This window comes from Pongo pygmaeus, chromosome 1 (assembly GCF_028885625.2).
Source record: "Pongo pygmaeus isolate AG05252 chromosome 1, NHGRI_mPonPyg2-v2.0_pri, whole genome shotgun sequence".
Lineage (NCBI taxonomy): Eukaryota > Metazoa > Chordata > Mammalia > Primates > Hominidae > Pongo > Pongo pygmaeus.
The window spans coordinates 80,382,490-80,401,455 of NC_072373.2; the positions used below are offsets into that span (position 1 = coordinate 80,382,490).

The 18,966-nt window shown below is 40.4% G+C and overlaps 1 protein-coding gene across 1 annotated transcript in view; it reads left to right on the forward strand.

The window, feature by feature from the left end:
* The first annotated feature begins 5,545 nt into the window (after positions 1-5,545).
* Positions 5,546-18,966, forward strand: part of SELP (selectin P) — a 100,396-nt gene continuing 86,975 nt past the window's right edge. The window contains exon 1 of the mRNA XM_054495480.1: positions 5,546-5,609. Coding sequence (XP_054351455.1) covers positions 5,586-5,609 — 24 coding nt within the window. The 5' untranslated portion in view covers positions 5,546-5,585. The remainder of the gene's footprint in view (positions 5,610-18,966) is intronic.

Genomic DNA, 18,966 nt, shown 5'->3' on the forward strand with positions numbered 1-18,966 from the left:
AGTTTGTGTCAGATCCCTGGAGTGTCTAGTGCATTACTTGGCACTCAATAAATGAATGTTCAGATAAATCAGAAAGAGCATACAGTATACTGCTGATATAAGTTTCAGCAAACCCTCTTTCTCTATGGCATCTGATGACCTGGGCAGATATCACCTAATGTCAAGAGCTGAATTCTTAAGAGAGAATAGAGCCCTATCAGAAGCTAGCTGGAAATACCTCCTTGCCCCATGGCCAATACAGATTTCATACAAATTTGCACACATTATGAGAATAATTTTTCGGTAATGATTACACTTTTCTTTCTCAAAGACATCTCAGATTCTGTATTATAGCAAGAGCTGTTGCAAAAGATTCTCCCTATAGTACACTGTAAATCTTGGATGTGCAAATCACATTCATGTAGTTTAGGGTACATCCCCTGGAGTTGTACAGTGCATGCGTGCACAGACACACATGGCAACCCTGATCGAAAATGTTTATTCGACTAACACTTCAGGGCCAAGGAAACCAAATGGACACTACTCCTTGTAATTATGATGTATATAGATTTAAAAATAAAGTTCTATATTCAAGCTCTAGGATTCCTATATGATCTTAGGAATTACATAAAAGTAAGCCCATAAATGAAGATTTATAATATAAATTTCTCCAAAAACCTTGGTCTTAACCTCCCTGAGACTTACTTCCTATGCCCATAAAACAAGAATGAAATTTGCCTTGCTTACCCCACAGGGTTATTGTGATGGTACCTTAAGTGTGAAACTGCTTTGTGAACTGAATCTGAAACACGGACTGTTTTTTTTTTTCTCACTCAAATCTTACCTTTCATGCTTTCGTGGTGTAAGATTCTGGTTCTTTTCCTAAGGCTGGAACAGACGGAGCTCGGAGTCCTTATCCTGAGATTAGAAGCCAGGAAGTCTTTCACTTGTGTTCCAATAGGAACTCAGCCCTCAGATTTTCACTGCACTGGGTCAGCTCTGCCCCCTGCACTTCTACTTGGGGGAGGTGGAAGGGCCTGGGACAGGGAGTGAGAGGCATCAGTGGGAACCCTGCCTCTGTCTCTGTGATGTGACCCTGGCCAGTTGATACTCTCTCTGAACTTCAGATTTATTTATGAAATGGGGATCCTATTATCTTCATCATATGATTGTGCTCCACATTTTATGAAATAACTCCTTCCATCCTTTACTCAAATTACCAAGTTCATGAAATTGACAGAGTCCCAGAAACACAGAATTATTCATTCCTTCTGATTTGTTCACCCAAGATCAATGTGTCTGGGCTGTATGATTGTAGTTTCCTGTAGAAATAGTTCACCAAATTAAAATCTAATTTTTAAAAAATTAGCTGGGCATGGTAGCACATACCTGTAGTCCTAGCTAGTCAGGAAGCTGAGGCAGAAGGATTGCTTGAGCTCTAATGATTTAATGAGAATAGAAAGAAGCGAGAAAGAGGCTTCTTGTCCAAATTGCACTGTGGAAAATGAATAAATGTATTCTTTAGACATCTATATTTTTCCCCTTAAACTTCCTCTTATCTGCCAGTTGACTTCTCTCTACAGTTCTTTCTCCAAAGTTCTTTGCATTGCCCTCTTTTGACTTCAGCAATTTGATTTTTCCCTTCTGTTCAAATGTCCTATTATGGACATTTTACGGAAAGAAAATCTGCCATCACCATAACAGCCTACCCACAATTTATGACAAAGGACAGGAAAATTATTAGGAGAAATAATGAGATCTTTACTTCCCTTTGGCCTTTGTGGCCTTCTCTGATCCAGTGGGCCCCAACATTTTATGAGATATATACAGCCTTCCCTGTGAGACTCTGAAAGGGTTTTAGTTAAAAGTTATATAATAATTCTCATGCATGTCGGTGTGAAGAGACCACCAAACAGGCTTTGTGTGAGCAATAAAGCTTTTCAATCACCTGGGTGCAGGTGGGCTGAGTCCAAAAAGAGAGTCAGCAAAGGGAGATGGGGTGGGGCTGTTTTATAGGATTTGGGTGGGTAGTGGAAATTTACAGTCAAAAGGGGTTTTCACTTGTGGGCAGGGGCAGGGGTCACAAGGTGCTCAGTGGGGGAGCCTCTGAGCCAGGAGAAGGAATTTCACAAGGTTAATCACTCAGTCAAGGTGTGGCAGGAACAAATCACAATGGTGGAATGTCATCAGTTAAGGCAGGAACCGGCCATTTTCACTTCTTTTGTGATTCTTCACTTGCTTCAGGCCATGTGGATGTATATGTGCAGGCTTGGGCTCAGAGGCCTGACATTTCTGTCTTCTTATATTAATAAGAAAAATAAAATGAAATAGTGGTAAAGTGGTGGGGCAGTGAAAATTTTTAGGGGTGTTGCGGAGAGATAATGGGCAATGTTTCTCAGGGCTGCTTCGAGTGGGATTAGGGGTGGCGTGAGAACCTAGAGTGGGAGAGATTAAGCTGAAGGAAGATTTTGCAGTAAGGGGTGATATTGTGGGGTTGTTAGAAGAAACTGTAGCAGGACAAGCCACAGACAAAACCCCTCAGACACCAAGTTAAAGAAGGAAGGGCTTTATTCGGCTGGGAGCATTGGCAAGACTCATATCTCAAAAACCGAGCTCCCCGAGTGAACAATTCCTGTTCCTCTTAAGGGCTTACAACTCTAAGGGGGTCTGCATGAGAGGGTCGTGACTGATTGAGCAAGCAGGGGGAGCAAGCAGGTACGTGACTGGGGCTGCGTGTACTGGTAATTAGAACGGAACAGAACAGGACAGGGATTTTCACAGTGCTTTTCCATACAATGTCTGTAATCTATAGATAACATAACTGATTAGGTCAGGGGTCGATCTTAACTACCAGGCCCAGGGTGTGGCACCAGGCTGTCTGCCTGTGGATTTCATTTCTGCCTTTTAGTTTTTACTTCTTCTTTCTTTGGAGGCAGAAATTGGGCATAAGACAATTTGAGGGGTGGTATCCTCCCTTAAAACATTTGTCGTATAGAATGATTGGTGATGGCCTGGATACTGTTTTGTATGAATTGAGAAACTAAATGGAAGACACAAAGTCTGCATAAGAGAAGGAGAAAAAGAGGTATTAAAGGACTAAGAATTGGGAGAACCCAGGACATCTAATTAGAGTGCCCAAGGGGGTTCAGCATAATTACTTGCTTGGTTGGCAAGGTTTTTGGCTCTATCCTTGAGTTTTTTTTTATGTTGTCATATACCAGGCCAGATTGACTTAGGTAAAAACAACACTCTTCATTTAACAATATACAGAGTCCCCTTTTTTAGCAATGAGTAAATTGAGGCCTCGGCGATTTTGGAGGAAAGAGAAATTGTAAAGCCAGCAATTGTTTGTTAAAGAAGGATTAGAAACGGCTAGGAGAGAGTGAGTGAGATTGACAGTGTGGTGGAGATAGCTGGAGAGAGGTAGTGGGTGGCATAAGAATGGGAATGAGAATAAGAGTGAATATAAAAGTAAAGAATAGGGCTTCATTAGGGTGAAAGTATTGGAGTGTACCTTGTCACTGAAGATCTTCTATCCACTTTAAGAGAGACTTAAGGGTGGCAGTTTGAGGTAAAACCAGGAGATATCAGTTACAATGGTTTGGAGGAAAAGTATAAATCAGCACTGTAAAAAAGGGCAGGGCATTTACAAGTAGTTGAGAATGGTGAATAGGAGTATGACTAGACAGAAGATTGTAGGGATGACAAGTTTTTGGGGCACAGTTCAAGTTGGGCTGGTGTCTGGAATGAGACTGGGGCCTAATAAAAAGGAGCGTTCATACAGAAGCTTAAATGGGCTGTACCTTGTAGCATTTCGAGGACAGGCCCAAATTCTGAGAATGGCAAGGGGTAAAAGTACTGTCCAGTCCTTTTTAAGTTGGAGGCTGAGCTTGGTGAGGTGTGTTTTTAAAAGACCATTAGTCCATTCTACCTTTCCTAAAGATTGAGGACAGTAAGAGGTATGAAGGTTTCACTGAATGCCAAGAGCCTGAGAAACTGCTTGCATGCTTTGACTAGTAAAGGCTGGTCCATTATCAGACTGTATAGAGGTGGGAAGGCCAAACCAAGGAATTATGTCTGACAGAAGGGAAGAAATGACCATGGTGGCCTTCTCAGGCCCTGTGGGAAAGGCTTCTACCTATCCAGTGAAAGTGTCTACCCAGACCAAGAGGTATTTTAATGTCCTGATTTGAGGCATGTGAGTAAAGTCAATTTGCCAGTCCTGGGCAGGGACAAATTCCCAAGCTTGATGTGTAGGGAAGGGAGGGGGCCTGAACAATCCCTGAGGAGTAGTAGAATAGCAGATGAACACTGAGAAGTGATTTCCTTGAGGATAGATTTCCATGATGGAAAGGAAATGAGAGGTTCTAAGAAACAGGCCAGTGGCTTGTAACCTACATGGAAGAGGTTGTGAAATGACAACAGAATAGAATGGACCTGTGAGGCTGGAAGGAGACATTTTTCTTGGTCCAAGAACCATTTGCCTTGTGTGGGAAGAGACTAATAGATGGAAATTTCAGTGGGAGAGTAGGTGAGCGTGACCAATGAGAAGGAGAAAAACTGGCCGTGAGGGACAGAAGTGGGAACTGTAGCTACATTTTTAGCTACCTTATCAGCATAAGCATTGCCCTGAGTGATGGGATCTGATGCCTTCTGATGGCCCTTGCAGTGAATGACTCTAGCTTCCTTTGGAAAAAAGCAGTCTTGAGAAGAGTTTTTATTAAAGAGGCATTAATGATGGAGGACCTTTGCACAGTGAGGAAACCTCTTTCTGAGCATATAACAGCATGGTGTCGCAGGATAAGGAAGGCATGTTTAGAGTCAGTATAAATATTGACACGTAGTTGCTTCACAAGAGTGAGGGCTCCAGTTAAGGCAATGAGTTCGGCTTGCTGAGAGGTAGTGGAGGGAGGCAGAGTGCTAGCCTCAGTGATAGATATGGAAGATACTATAGCATAGCCTGCCTTTGTTGGTGAGTGGTGATTAGGCCTGGTAGAACTGCCATCGATAAACCAAGTGTGATCAGGGTGAGGAACAGGAAAGAAGGAAATATGGGGAAATGGCATGAATGTCAGTTTGATTAGAGAGATACAGTCCTGGGTGTCAGGTGTAGTATCCAGAATAATGTGGGAGGCCAGCCTAAAACAGTAAGGTCAAGTTGTTTGGACAGAAAGGCTACAGGGTGCGGTCCTGGCTCTTGTATAAGAATTTTGACTGCATAGCCCTATACTTTGGCTGTGTGTAATGAAAAGGATTGGGATGAGTTAGGGAGAGCTAGTGTGGGAGCAGTTTCTAGGACTGTTTTTTAAGGCATGGAAAGGGAAGTGGGGAAAGGATTTAGGATTTATGGGGTCAGCTAGGTTTCCTTTTGTGTGTTTATATAATGGTTTAGTCACGGTGGTAAAATTAGGTATTCAAAGGTGGAAGTAATTAAACATGCCTAGGAAGGAAAGGAGTTGTTGTTTTCTAGAAGGGGTTGGGGTTTGGGACATTAACTGGACATGATCAGCAGGGAGAGCACGTGTGTTTTCATGAAGAATTATGCCGAGATAGGTAATGGATGAGGAAGAAATTTGGGTTGACTGAAGTAATGTGGGCTGTCCGTGATGCCTTGCAGTAGTACAGCCCAGGTAAGTTGCTGAGGCTGATGGGTGTCAGGGTCAGTCCAACTGAAAGTGAAGAGAGGCTGGGATGAAGGGTGCAAACGAATAGTAAAGAAAGCATGTTTTGAGATCCAGAACAGAATAAGGGTTATGGAGGGGTTTTGGAGGGAGGTATTGAGGATAGAAGAGTATATGGGTTTGGCACCATGGCGTGGATAGGCAAGACAATTTCATTGATAAGGCACAGATCCTGAACTAACCTGTAAGGCGTGTCCAGTTTTTGGACAGGTAAAATGGGAGAATTGTAAGGAGAGTTTATAGGCTTTAAAAGGACATGCTGTAACAGGCAAGTAATAACAGGCTTTAATCCCTTTAAAGCCTGTTGTGGGATGGGATACTGGTGGTGAGCCAGGTACGGGTGATTAGGTTTTAATGGGATAGTAATGGGGGTGTGATTTGTTGCCAGGGAGGGAGTAGAGGTGTCCCATACCTGTGGGTTAAGGTAGGGGGATATGAGAGGAAGAGGCAAAGGAGGCTTTGGGTTGGGAAGAAGGGCAGCAATGAGATATGGCTGTAGTCCAGGAATAGACAGGGAGGCAAATAATTTGGTTAAAATATCTCAGCCTAATAAGGGAACTGGGCAGGTGGGGATAACTAAAAAGAAGTGTATAAAAGAATATTGTTTAAATTGGCACCAGAGTTGGGGAGTTTTAAGGGCTTTAGAAGCCTGGCCGTCAATACCCACAACAGTTATGGGGACAAGGGAAACAAGCCCTTGAAGAGAAGGTAATGTGGAGTGGGTAGCCTCTGCACTGATTAAGAAGGGGATGGACTTACCCTCCACTGTAAGAGTTACCAAAAGCATCTGTGATGGTCCAGGAGGCTTCCGAGGCGATCAGGCAGCATCAGTCTTCAGCCACTAAGCCAAGAAGATCTGGGAAGGAGTCAGTCACAGAGCCTTGGGCCAGAGTTCCAGGGACTCTGGGAGCGGCTGCTGGGTAAGTTGGACAGTCCAATTTCCAGTGGGGTCCCACACAGATGGAACATGGCTTAGGAGGAATCCCAGGCTGAGGGCATTCCTAGGCCCAGTGGCTAGATTTCTGGCACTTGAAGCAAGATCCTGATGGAGAAGGTCCTGTAGGAATGCTTGACCACTGTGGCTTAGGCATTTTGAAGTTCTTGTGTGCTGGAGATGTGGCTGGGGTTTCTCTCGCAGTGGAGGCAAGGAATTGCAACTCAGAAATATGTTGCTACTTGGCTGCCTCTATTCTATTATTGTACACCTTGAAGGCAAGGTTAATTAAGTCCTTTTGTGGGGTTTGAGGGCCAGAGTCTAATTTTTGGAGCTTTTTCTAATGTTGGGAGCAGATTGGGTAATAAAATGCATATTGAGAATAAGATGGCCTTCTGGCCCCTCTGGGTCCAACGCTGTAAAATGTCTAAGGGTTGCTGCCAAATGAGCCATGGACTGGGCTAGGTTTTCATATTTGATGAAAAAAAGCCTAAACACTAACTGAGTTGGGAGAGGTTGGATAAAGAAAAAGGAGCATTAACCTTGACTATGCCTTTAGCTCCAGCCACCTCTTTAAGAGGAAATTGTTGGGCAGGTGGGGGAGGGCTAGTCATGGAATGAAACTGTAAGCTGGACCAGGTGTGAGGAAGGGAGGTGATAGAAGGATTATAGGGTGGAGGAGTGGATGCCGAGGAAGAATTGGAGCCTGATTCAGCCTGGCGGGGAGCGACCTGAGGAGCAGCAGTCTGGGAAGGAGGGGAGAGGTCAGATGGGTCAGTAGAAAAGGAAGATTGGAAAGACTCAGCGACACTTGGGGTTGGGACTGACAGGACAGACAGGAGGGAAAGAAGGAGGATTTGGGATGAGTTGCATTGGGAGCAGAGACTAGGGAGGGACCGACATGTAAAAGAATGCCTGGATGTCAGGCACCTCAGATCATTTGCCCATTTTACGACAAGAATTATTTAGATCTTGTGGGATGGAGAAATTGAAAGTGCCATTTTCAGGCTATTTGGAACCATTGTTGAGTTTGTATTGGGGGTCAAGCGGTATTGCAGAAGAAAATAAGGCATTTAGGTTTTAGGTCAGATGTGAGTTGAAGAGGTTTTAAGTTCTTGAGAACACACGCTAAGGGAGAAAAGCGAGGAATGGAGGGTGGAAGGTGGCCCATAGTGAAGGAGGCAAGCCCAGAGAAGAGAAGGTGGAGACACAGAGAGAAGGGGTGGTGGGGTACTTGCCCCCCAGGAGAGGTGGTGCTTGCCACCCAGGCAAAGTGGTACTTGCCACTAAGGTGAAGGATCCAGGCAGGCGTCCCCGCAGTGATCAGACACCTCTGAAACACGGGTGAATAATCAGGCAGGCGTCCCTGCAGTGATTAAACATCAAGGGAAGACTGTCTTCCCGAGTCCATGACTGGTGCTGGAGTTTTGGGTTCACAGATAAAACACGTTTCCTCTGTCTCTACCAGAAAAGGAAAGGAACTGAAATTAAGGGAAGGGAGAGATTGAAGGGTGGTGCCAAGATTGAAAGGAGAAAGATGTTGAGGGATAGTGAGAGAGGTTGGAGAAGAGAGTAAAAAGAGGCCGCTTACCCAATTTAAAATTGGTGAGATGTTCCTTGGGCTGGTTGGTCTGAGGACCAGAGGTCATAGGTGGATCTTTCTCATGGATCAAAGAGCAGGAGGACAGGGGATTGATCTCCCAAGGGAGGTTCACCGATCTGAGTTACAGCACCAAATGTCACATGGTCTGTGTGAAGAGACCACAAAACAGGCTTTGTGTGAGCAATAAAGCTTTTTAATCACCTAGGTGCAGGTGGGCTGAGTCTGAAAAGAGAGTCAGTGAAGGGAGATAGGGGTGAGGCTGTTTTATAGGATTTGGGTGGGTAGTGGAAAATTACAGTCAAAGGGGGTTTTTCACTTGTGGGCAGGGGCGGGGGTCACAAGGTGCTCAGTGGGGGAGCTTCTGAGCCAGGGGAAGGAATTTCACAAGGTTAATCGCTCAGTCAAGGTGGGGCAGGAACAAATCACAATGGTGGAATGTCATCAGTTAAGGCAGGAACCGGCCATTTTCACTTCTTTTGTGATTCTTCACTTGCTTCAGGCCATCTGGGTGTATACGTGCAGGCTTGGGCTCAGAGGCTTGACAATAATATTTACTTGACATCTTGGTTTGAAGCTTGATCTGGTAGTGGTGTTTTCAATACCAATTGTTTTAATACTGGTAGTAACCATAATGATGATAACAGTAAGTAATGTGGTTTCTTTTAAAAGTTTTTAAATCTTGGTTGAGTGCTGTGGCTCATGCCTGTAACTCCAACAATTAAAGAGGTAAAAGGCAGGAGGATTGCTTGAAACCAGAAGTTTGAGACCAGCCTGGGCAATACAACAAGACCCATCCTTAATTATTTTTTTAAAATTAGCTGGGCAGAGTAGCATATGCCTGTAGTCCTAGCTACTCAGGGAGCTGAAGCAGGAGGATTGCATGAACTCAGGACTTCGAGGCTGCAGTGAGCTATGATTGCACCCCTGCAATGCAGTCTGGGTGACAGAATAAATACCTATCTCTAACAATAATAATAATAATAATAATAATAAAGTTTGTTAGGTTAAACTTATCTTGGCATCCAGTTATCTTAGTGGGCATCCAAATCCCTTTTTAGGAGAAAGCTACCTTTTTTTGATAAGCCTCTAATATAGCAGGTGTGACCCTACAGATGTAGTGTTGGCAGGAACTAAAACAATAGTAATATGTAATTAAGACACTCTGTGTAAGAAAACTTAGAGGAGTTAATTTTCTTTGCTCCCGTGAGCACATGAGAAGAAAAAAAAAGAGAAGGTAATGAAAGTAGAGAGAGAAGAATTAGAAATGTGAGAAGCTGAAGAACTCTGTGGCGGGAGGGGTAGGGGTGGTGGGGGCAGCCTGGCCTCTGGGGACTAGTATGGATTTAAACAGCATGACTCCCCTGCATCACACTAACCTCTGTAACATCCCATTAGGCATACAAACCCAGACCTGTATTTAGGTTGCTTTGAAGGAGGAGTTTAAGGTGAAAGGGCTGCTTCTTTAGTTTGGGAAAGTGGATATGAAGAAATAGCCATATAAGGCAAAATTGGGACAAAGTATTTTGGTAGAAACAAAATATTTAGAAGAAAATCAGTGCTATGGTGAGCATGAAAATTAAGCTTTCTGAGAATTTTGAGAACTCTTAGAGAGGGTTTGCGGCCAGTATTTTTAATTCATTTTATCTGGATTTTAGAGAGATGGTACCTGACATCTGGTTTACATTCCTCATAGCATTTAATCCCTGGCCATAGATGGTATTGTCCTCATTTTAAATTTTAAGAAATTGAAGCTCAGAGATATTAGTTTGTCTAAGTTCATATAGCTAGACAGTGTCTATAGAGTTACTGAATGTCTGTTTAATAGATAACGAAAGGTAGTTTAAAAGAGCTGTGTGTCTAATGCCATAGAGAAAAGGGAATAAAAAATTACTTAGAATAGATTTAGTTTCAAACACTCTTGCTGAAGTGGGTAGTCCAAAAGTATGCAGCCATTTCTCAATTCACAACAAAATCACTCTTGAAAGCAATTTTGAGAGAATAGGCTATGTCTCTTGATTTCAGCATCCTCAGAACTGACTCCTATGTCAGGAAGAAAATAGATCAAAATAGTTGTTCAATGACAAAGGACACAGGCATGTTTAGCAGAAAGAGAGGCTTAAGGCATGGGACAGTTGTCTTCAATTAACCAATTAAACATTTGCTGAAAATGTACGACTGCCAGAAATATTACCGGGGGCTACGGACACATACGGGCAGAGTTCCTGTCCCTGGGGATCCAGCATCTGGAAGGGGAGGGAAGGTAAACACCCTGAACGGCAAGCTAAGGCTGTGTGTGCTTTGGCCATGCCAAGTGTGCAAGCTCAGAGATGCTGCGGCTCAGAGGAGGAACAGATCACTTGGCAAAGGGCAACAGAATTCAGAGACAAAATTAGATCCTAGATCGGGTTTAATTAGAAACCAGGAGGAGAGTCTAGTATCTAAGACAACGGTATTGAAGTTAGAGATGTCGGACAGGTTATACTGCCTTGGCAGAGACCTGGGGATGAAACAGAGATAGAGTGGCTTTCAACTCTAGAGTAAAGCTTAAAAAGTTTGTACTCTAGTTTCTGGGAAAACTTGAGCAAGAGTGGAACAGGATCACAACGGTATTCTGGGAAGATTAAGGTGTCAGAGGGTTTAGGAGTGGAGATAAACGGAAGCAGGGGAGACCAGTCAGTAATGTAATTATTCAGGCGTGATGATGAGGGTGGGGCCAGGAAGGTTCAAGTGTAAACCATTGTGAAGGCTTTGGTCTCTGACTAGTTGGGGTCAGGGAGAGGGGGGCTGGCTGGGAGGAGGTGTAACAAAGTATTCAGAAAGGAAAACATAAAACAACAGTTCTGGCTAAATATGACTTATGCAAATGTTCCATTTTTCAAAGATCTTGTAGGAAAGTCCCTCCTTTGTTATATTTCCTCTGCATGAACTTAGCTCTTTAATTCTTAATATAGGAGAGAGTCAAGGATGTGGCCAAATTGCCTGTGGATTCACAAAGACCAATAGCGGAGACTGGGAATAGGAAAAGCCCCACATCTAAGGCTTTTAAAAATGTGAATTTGGATCAGTTCTGACCCCTTAAAAGAAAGCAATCTGAGTTTAGTTTCAGAAATGCAGTTTTGACAAAGACCCTAACGCAGACTGGCCAACCCTGTCTCAATGTACCAGGAAGTCTCCAAAAATGCCTCTCCACTGGGCTCGCCTTTGACTGCATAATCAGTTTCATGTGGATTTGGAGTAAACAGGCAGAATGTATAGTTGATGATGCACAGACTTGCACAATTGTGCTAATTACTTCTGGAGCAGTATATGAATATTCTAGAGAAATTACTATCCCTTTAGAAAGTATATACCCATAGCAATGGTTTTCTAACTTTTCTATTATGAGGAACACTCATTAAAGTCAAAAAATATTACAGAAGAAAAGTTATATTTTACTACCCAATAATTGAGAAAAATACAGATGTGCATATAGATTAAAACCAAAAAGGATTCCTTGTTCTGAGAAAAGTTAAAGCCTAGAGATTTAAAACCACTGTTTGTTCCTATACCCAGCGATATCTTTAAATATCTTTTATCTTCAGTAGAATGTATATTCACCTGCAATTCACATGCAAAAATACCTACAAGTAACTCAGGGCCATCTTCTCTTGGACTGTAATGGGAGGAGGCTGACTAGATAACATCTAAGATTCCTTCTAGCTCTAATTCTTAAAGACTCTATGACTTAAGTGTCCTTCCCATCCCTTTGAAGTTTGAGAGCAAATTGAGCAACATTGTGGCTTCACTAAGCTCCGTAACTTGGACAAGTTACTTAAACGTTTTATGCCAGTTTTCTCATTGGTAAAACGGTGACAATGAGGGTACATCCCTCATATGGCAGTTATATGGCAGTTGTATAATACATGTAAAGAATTTAGAACAGTGACTAGCAAACAGTAAGCACTAAATAAATGATAGCTACTGGTATAATAATGGTAATAGTTATTATTATTATTAATTTCAGAAGACCTGTGCTTGTATCTGGGTTCTGGTACCTAGTAGTAGTGTGCTATTCTAGTACCCTTCTTAGACTTGGGCAAGAGTGGCCCCTACTCAGGACCCCATGCTTTAGAAGTCCTCACTCTGACCCTCCTCCAGCACCCTTGCTACAGTGGGAGAAGTTCATGCAATTAAGAAAACATGTCTTCTGAGGCCTCCCTTACAGACCACACTACTGAAACCATCCCAAGCTTGCTTCCAGAACTTGTATGGACTTTTCCAGGTTTTCCTGAGGATGGGCTGTGTCTCCGTGTATGCCAAGGGTGTCCCATTTTGTTTAGGGTTTGGACTTGGAGGCTGGGGTGTTCATACACGTATGTGAAAGGTGATTTAGTAAAGAGAAGGTGGGTGGACTGAAGGCTGGGGACCAACTCACCATGTGCCTCCACATTTCAGTGTGGGACTCTGAAGCATCAAAGATTTCTAAATTCGAACCCCAGCTCATTATGAAAGTATGTCTGTCAATATAGAAATTGGAGCACATTTTATTTAGCAGTTTTAAAGCTTGAATTAGAATGCTTAAATACCTAGTTATAGGATATGTGGGCCTTCATTCGTATCTTTGCTTCATTCTTTACGAATAGTAGAGCTAGGTTTTTTTTTTTAACCCTCAGGCTCCTCATGTGTAAAGTGGAATTAATTATGGCTGCCTCATGCAATTGTGGTGAGGATTAAACATGACAACATATAATAGCACCTAGAACAATATATTCAATAAATTTCTCTTTCTCTCTGGATTACACTTGATTTCATAGACATATGTGTACTTTACTCAGCTATTAGCCAATTCTACTACAGATGTAACATGAACAAAAGTAGACCATATAACAGACTATGAAGCAAATGTCAATAAATTTCAATGATGCAGAATCATACAGGTTAATATCTGTTCTACTTGTTATAAGTTAATAATAAAAAGGTAAATTACTTAAAATCCCAATATGCTTAATAATTTAAAAATATTTAAATAACTCATAAGTTAAAAAGTCACATAGCTCTCACCACAAAAAATGATAAGTATGTGAGATAATGCATATGTTAGTAAGCTAAATTTAGCCATTCCACAAGGTACACATATTTCAAAGCCATATGCTGTGCACAATAAATATACACAATTTTTATTTGTCAATTTAAAAAGTTAGTTTTTAAAAACCAAAAAGAAACTTTAAAGTATTCTAATTGAATAGAAATTAGACAATAGAAATATCAACAATTTGGGGTGCAGCAAAAGAATAACAAGGAAAATTTGTAGTTTTAATGCTTATACTAGAAAAGCAAAGCAAGCTAAAAATTAAACACCAACTTAAGAAGTTAGAGAAAAATTGAAAGAATAAACCATAAGGAAGTAGAAAAAAAACAATAAACTTCAGAACAGAAGTTAATAGAAACAAGGAATAAGAGAAGATCAAAGAAGTTAAAAAAATAGATGAACATCTATGAGACTCATCGAGGAAAAAAGAAAAATGGTATAAATAGACAAAATCTGGAGTACATAAAGAATATCTCTAAAGATATAGCAGGTAATTTTTTAAATTAAGAAAACATTAAGAATAACTTAATTAAAATATATTGGGTAATACTCAAAATAGCCAAAACAAATTCCCCAAAAAATTACTTGCCAAGGATTATTTGCCAAATATTTCATAAGTCTAAAATATCCTTAATTTAAAAACCAGATAAAAATTGGCAAGAAAGAAAAATAGTCCAATCTCATTCACAAATATGTGTGAACAAATCTTAAACATAATACTGTATAGCAACCAAATATAGAAGCAAATAAAAAATATAGCCTCATGCTCAGTTTAGGTTTATTTCTGCAATATAAGAGTGGAATTTACATTAGAAAATTTCTAACCATTAAATCACCATATTAACAGATTAGAGAAGAGAAACCATATAACCACCTCAATATTGCAAAAAGGAATTCATGATTTTTAAAATGGAAAGAAAAAACTTTCAGCAAGCCAGAAGGGGGGATTTCCCTTACTAAAAAGGCGTACCATCCAAACATTGCAAGAAACATCATATTTAATGGGGAATCGTTTGCAGCTGTGTCTCTATAAGCAGGAGTAATTCAATGATGCTGACTGACAATGTTGGCCATGAAAATGCATCACTGGCATCTCCTGTGGGGGAGCAGAGTTGACTGAGTTGACTGACAGTTCAGCCCCAGTTGCTACCCCTCTGGATCTAACACGACTTTTTTTTTTTTTTTTTTTTTTGAGACTGAGTCTGCCTCTGTGGCCCAGGCTGGAGTGCAGTGGCGCGATCTCCGCTCACTGCAAGCTCCGCCTCCCGGGTTCACGCCATTCTCCTGCCTCAGCCTCCCAAGTAGCTGGGACTACAGGCGCCCACCACCACGCCTGGCTATTTTTTTGTATTTTTAGTAGAGACGGGGTTTCACCGTGTTAGCCAGGATGGTCTCCATCTCCTGACCTCGTGATCCTCCTGCCTTGGCCTCCCAAAGTGCTGGGATTACAGGCATGAGCCACCCTGCCAGCCTAATATTCTACAGCTCTCTCTGTGATTATAGTAATGATCACAACCTGTCACATAGATCTTACTATTGTGTATGACCCTTCTACCAGATGATTAACTCCTGAAAAATCAGTCATGGCCAGATACCTAACTCCTGAAAACTGCTCACAGCTTGTGCACAATACATGTTAGAATTAAATTAAGATCAAAACCTAACCTATTTATGCCTTGCAAATAAGTGTAAAAACATACTAATACAAAACATTTTTACTTATTCCATCAGCCTTCATTACAGTGATAATCAGTGTGGATCTAAACCTTGCAGTGAGCTGCAAGATCATTTCAGCTCTATATTTTCTTCAGAATTCTTCCCTGAAACCCTACACAATTCTTCCCTGAAAAAATAGTTCCAATATGTAATTAGCCTAGCATTACAGGCTAAAGGAAGTTATTTACATCTAGCTTAAATTTGTCTTGCTGCAACATCAGTGTATTTTTCTTCTTCAGGGGAACTGATGTAAACAAATGTGATTGGCTGATTCTTCCACAGAGGAAGAGTCAATATTCTAGTTATAGTTAACCCAAGATTATTTCTTTCTGCCAATACTTGAGTGTTATTAAAAATTTTATAAAAGCTGGTGGTGGTCCTGAACTATTACCACTGGCAAAGAGTCTGCTTCTCTGGTTAGGGTTTGCATTTCTCTCACATGTGGTGCTGTTCTAGGCTGTGCCACTTCCTCAGAGCAGGAGAGAGAGAGTGGGGTGGACCATCTGGCAAAATTCCCCGAGGTTACAGGCCACCATTTCCCCTTCCTGCTCTATTGAAATGTAATGACTGAGTCAAGCCCTAGCCATCCCCCAGGTTGGCCCTTTTGTGTACCAAACTATGACTGTTCACCAGACACTTAAAGATGATGGCCATAAGAAAGTTCTGGGAAAACTTGTGGGCTGGAGTCCTGATTCATGCACCAGGCATCAACAATAGCAGATGCAAACACAGAGAGCATTTGCACAACAGAGTATGCTAGTATAAGTGATGATAAATGTAGCTTTTAGCTTTGTAATGCTGATAAAGAACTTGCCAAGAAACTCATTTTTCCTCAAGGGCAACTTGTTATTGCCAAATATCCTGCTCATCTGATTGGACATTGGTTCCTCTATTGTTCATCAATATGCATATAGTACAACTACTGACATTAACTTGTTTATTCAGAGGCATTTACTTCCCTTCTCTCTCTCTCACTGGGTATTTGTTGTGTTTTAGAAAATAGTGAACTTGGCATTTAAAATGCTTAAACCCAGGTCCCAAGTTTATAGCTGTCTTATTTCCCATGGATTTAAAATGAGAATATCACTGCAGATGGTTTCTGCAGCTACTGTTAACCCTAAATTGCTCTTATGGACCTCAAATACATCCAACCTTGAGAGACTCCGATAAAGGGATAATTTGTAATCTTTGAACTATAAAGTATACTGTAGGTCCCCTCAGGGTTCGTATACTGCATTGCTCCAGGGACACCATTTATGTTGTATTCTGCATGAATGGTGCCCCTTTTGGGTTATGCAAAGCAGTGGCCTGGATATTATATGTAATACTTATACAAAAATAGCTACTATTTATTGATAAACTTACACAATTATCTCAAATTCATACATTGCAAGAATGAATCACTATCTCTATCTTATAGACGTGAAACTGGAAATTCAGAAAAATTCAATAAGTTGTCCCACACCCACACCTGCCAAAAAAAAAGTCAATAATTGAGGATGAGGGAATAAGGTTTTAAAACCTGTTTGACTCCAAAGTTTGAGTTTTCCCCATTGTGCCATCAATATTAAACATACTTGCAGTAAATGGGTATTTCTTCATTCATTTAACAGATATTTGTTAAATGCCACTAGTAATAATAGTCAACAACTATTGAACGCACACTGTATACCAGGTTGAGGATGCAATGTGGAACAAAACCAACATGGTCCTTGCATGCATGCTGCTTAGTTGTAGGAAAAACATGAGCCCAATAAGACAACAGCTAGTATATTTGTGTTCAGTATGTGAAGGCATTATTGTTAAGTGGCCTACATACATACGCTCATTTAATGTTCACACTAATCCTATGAGGTGGATATTATTTTTATCTCTATTTTACAGATGAAGAAACTAAGGAACAAGAGCAATTTACCTAGTATTGCACAGCTAGTCAATGACAGATCTGGGATTAAAATCCAGGGAGGCTAGCTCCAGAGTTCATGCACTTAGCTATTAGCTTACTAACAATGATCATGTAAATCATTATCTCATGACTGCTGTGATAAATGTTATAAAGTAAAGGCATGATGTTAAAGCATACACATTGTATTTATTTTCATTCAAAGGATATTAATCTCCTAGTTTTTATTAAAACTTTATATACATTTATACAAAGAAATTTAGGATGATATATATGTATATATGTGTGTGTGTCTATATATCAAATCTTTAAGCACTATTATCTCTGGATGGTAGAATTTCAAGTAATATCTGAAAATTTATTTTTAATGATTTTTATATCAAAAATTTTAAAATAATAACTTATTGATTTTATCATATAAAATGAGTACACTGTTTTCATTTGGGAAAAATGTCCCCACTTGATACAAAAACAACGTTTTTATTTTAAAAATTATCTTTCAGTGGGTCTGAGGAAAAGAAAAAGCTGATGTCCAAATGAGGAAAAAAATTACAGTGAATCTTTCCATAAGACTTACCTTTGCAGTGGAACTACATAAAAATTGAGAACTACTCCATAAAATTTCTCAACTAAGCATTGAATAAGAGTTATTTGGCTTCAGAAGATCCATACTATACTCAAATTTTTGAGTAAAAATTTAACAGCAGATCTTGAATAGTTAATATTTGCTTCACTTAAACCAAACAAGACAAACACCAGAAAGGACCTGTTCTTCATGGTAGGCCATGCTATAATGTGGAAAAAGCAAAGCCTACAAAACCATTCAGAACTGAGTTTAAATCCTGATGCTTCCAGTTTCTAGTCAAATGGCATGCCCCATGTATTTAATCTCTCCAAGGCTCAATTTCCACATATGTACATACAATGGACGGTTGTTATGAGATTAAAGATCATTGTGAGATTAAACATCATGTGTGTAAGGTACTCGGCTCTTTGCTTAATAAATGTTAAGTACTCTAATGAGGTAAATATTTTATTGTAATATGAATGCTCAGATTTATACCACAAAGCAGATTAACCCCACCTCCCCCCACCATTAACTTTTAGGTTCAGGGGTACATGCACAGGTTTTCTATATAGGTAAATTGTGTGTCACAGGGGTTTGGTGTGCAAATTATTTCATCACCCAGGTAATAAGCACAGTGTCCTATGGGTACTTTTTGATCCTCACCCTCCTCCCACCCTCTATTCTCAAGTAGGTCCATGTCTATTGTTCCCTTCTTTGTGTCCATGTTTACTCAATATTTAGCTGTCACTTATAAATGAGAACATGTGGTATTTGGCTTTCTGTTCCTGCATTAATTTGTTTAGGATAATGACCTCCAGCTACATCCATCTTGCTGCAAAGGACATGATGATCTCGTTCATTTTTATGGCTGCATACTATTCTGTGATGTATATGTAGCACATTTTTTTTTTAGCCAGTCTACCACTGATGGGCATTTAGATTGATTCCATCTCTTTGCTATCGTAAGTAGTGCTGTAATGAACATATGCATGCATGCGCCTTTATGGTAAAACAATTTCTATTCTTTGGGTATATATCCAATAATGGGATTGCTGGATTGAAAGGCAGCTCTGTTTTACATTCTTTGAGGAATCACCACACTCTCTTCCACAATGGCTGAACTAGTTTACATTCCCACCAGTGGTGCATAAGCATTCCCTTTTCTCCACAACCTTCACCAGCATCTGTTATTGTCTGACTTTTTAATAGTAGTCATTCCTACTGGTATTAGATGGTATCTCATTATGGTTTTGATTTGCATTCCTCTAATGATTAGTGATGTTAAACATTTTTTCATAGGGTTGTTGGATATGTGAATGTCTTATTTTGAAAAGCATCTATTCATATCCTTTGCCCACTTTTTAATGAAGTCGTTTTTTGCTTGTAAATTTGTTTAAATTCCTTATAGATTCTGGATATTAGACCTTTGTCAGATGCATAGTTTGCAAAAATTTTTTTCCATTCTGTAGTTGTTTACTCTGTTGGTAGTTTATTTTGTTGTACAGATAAACTAT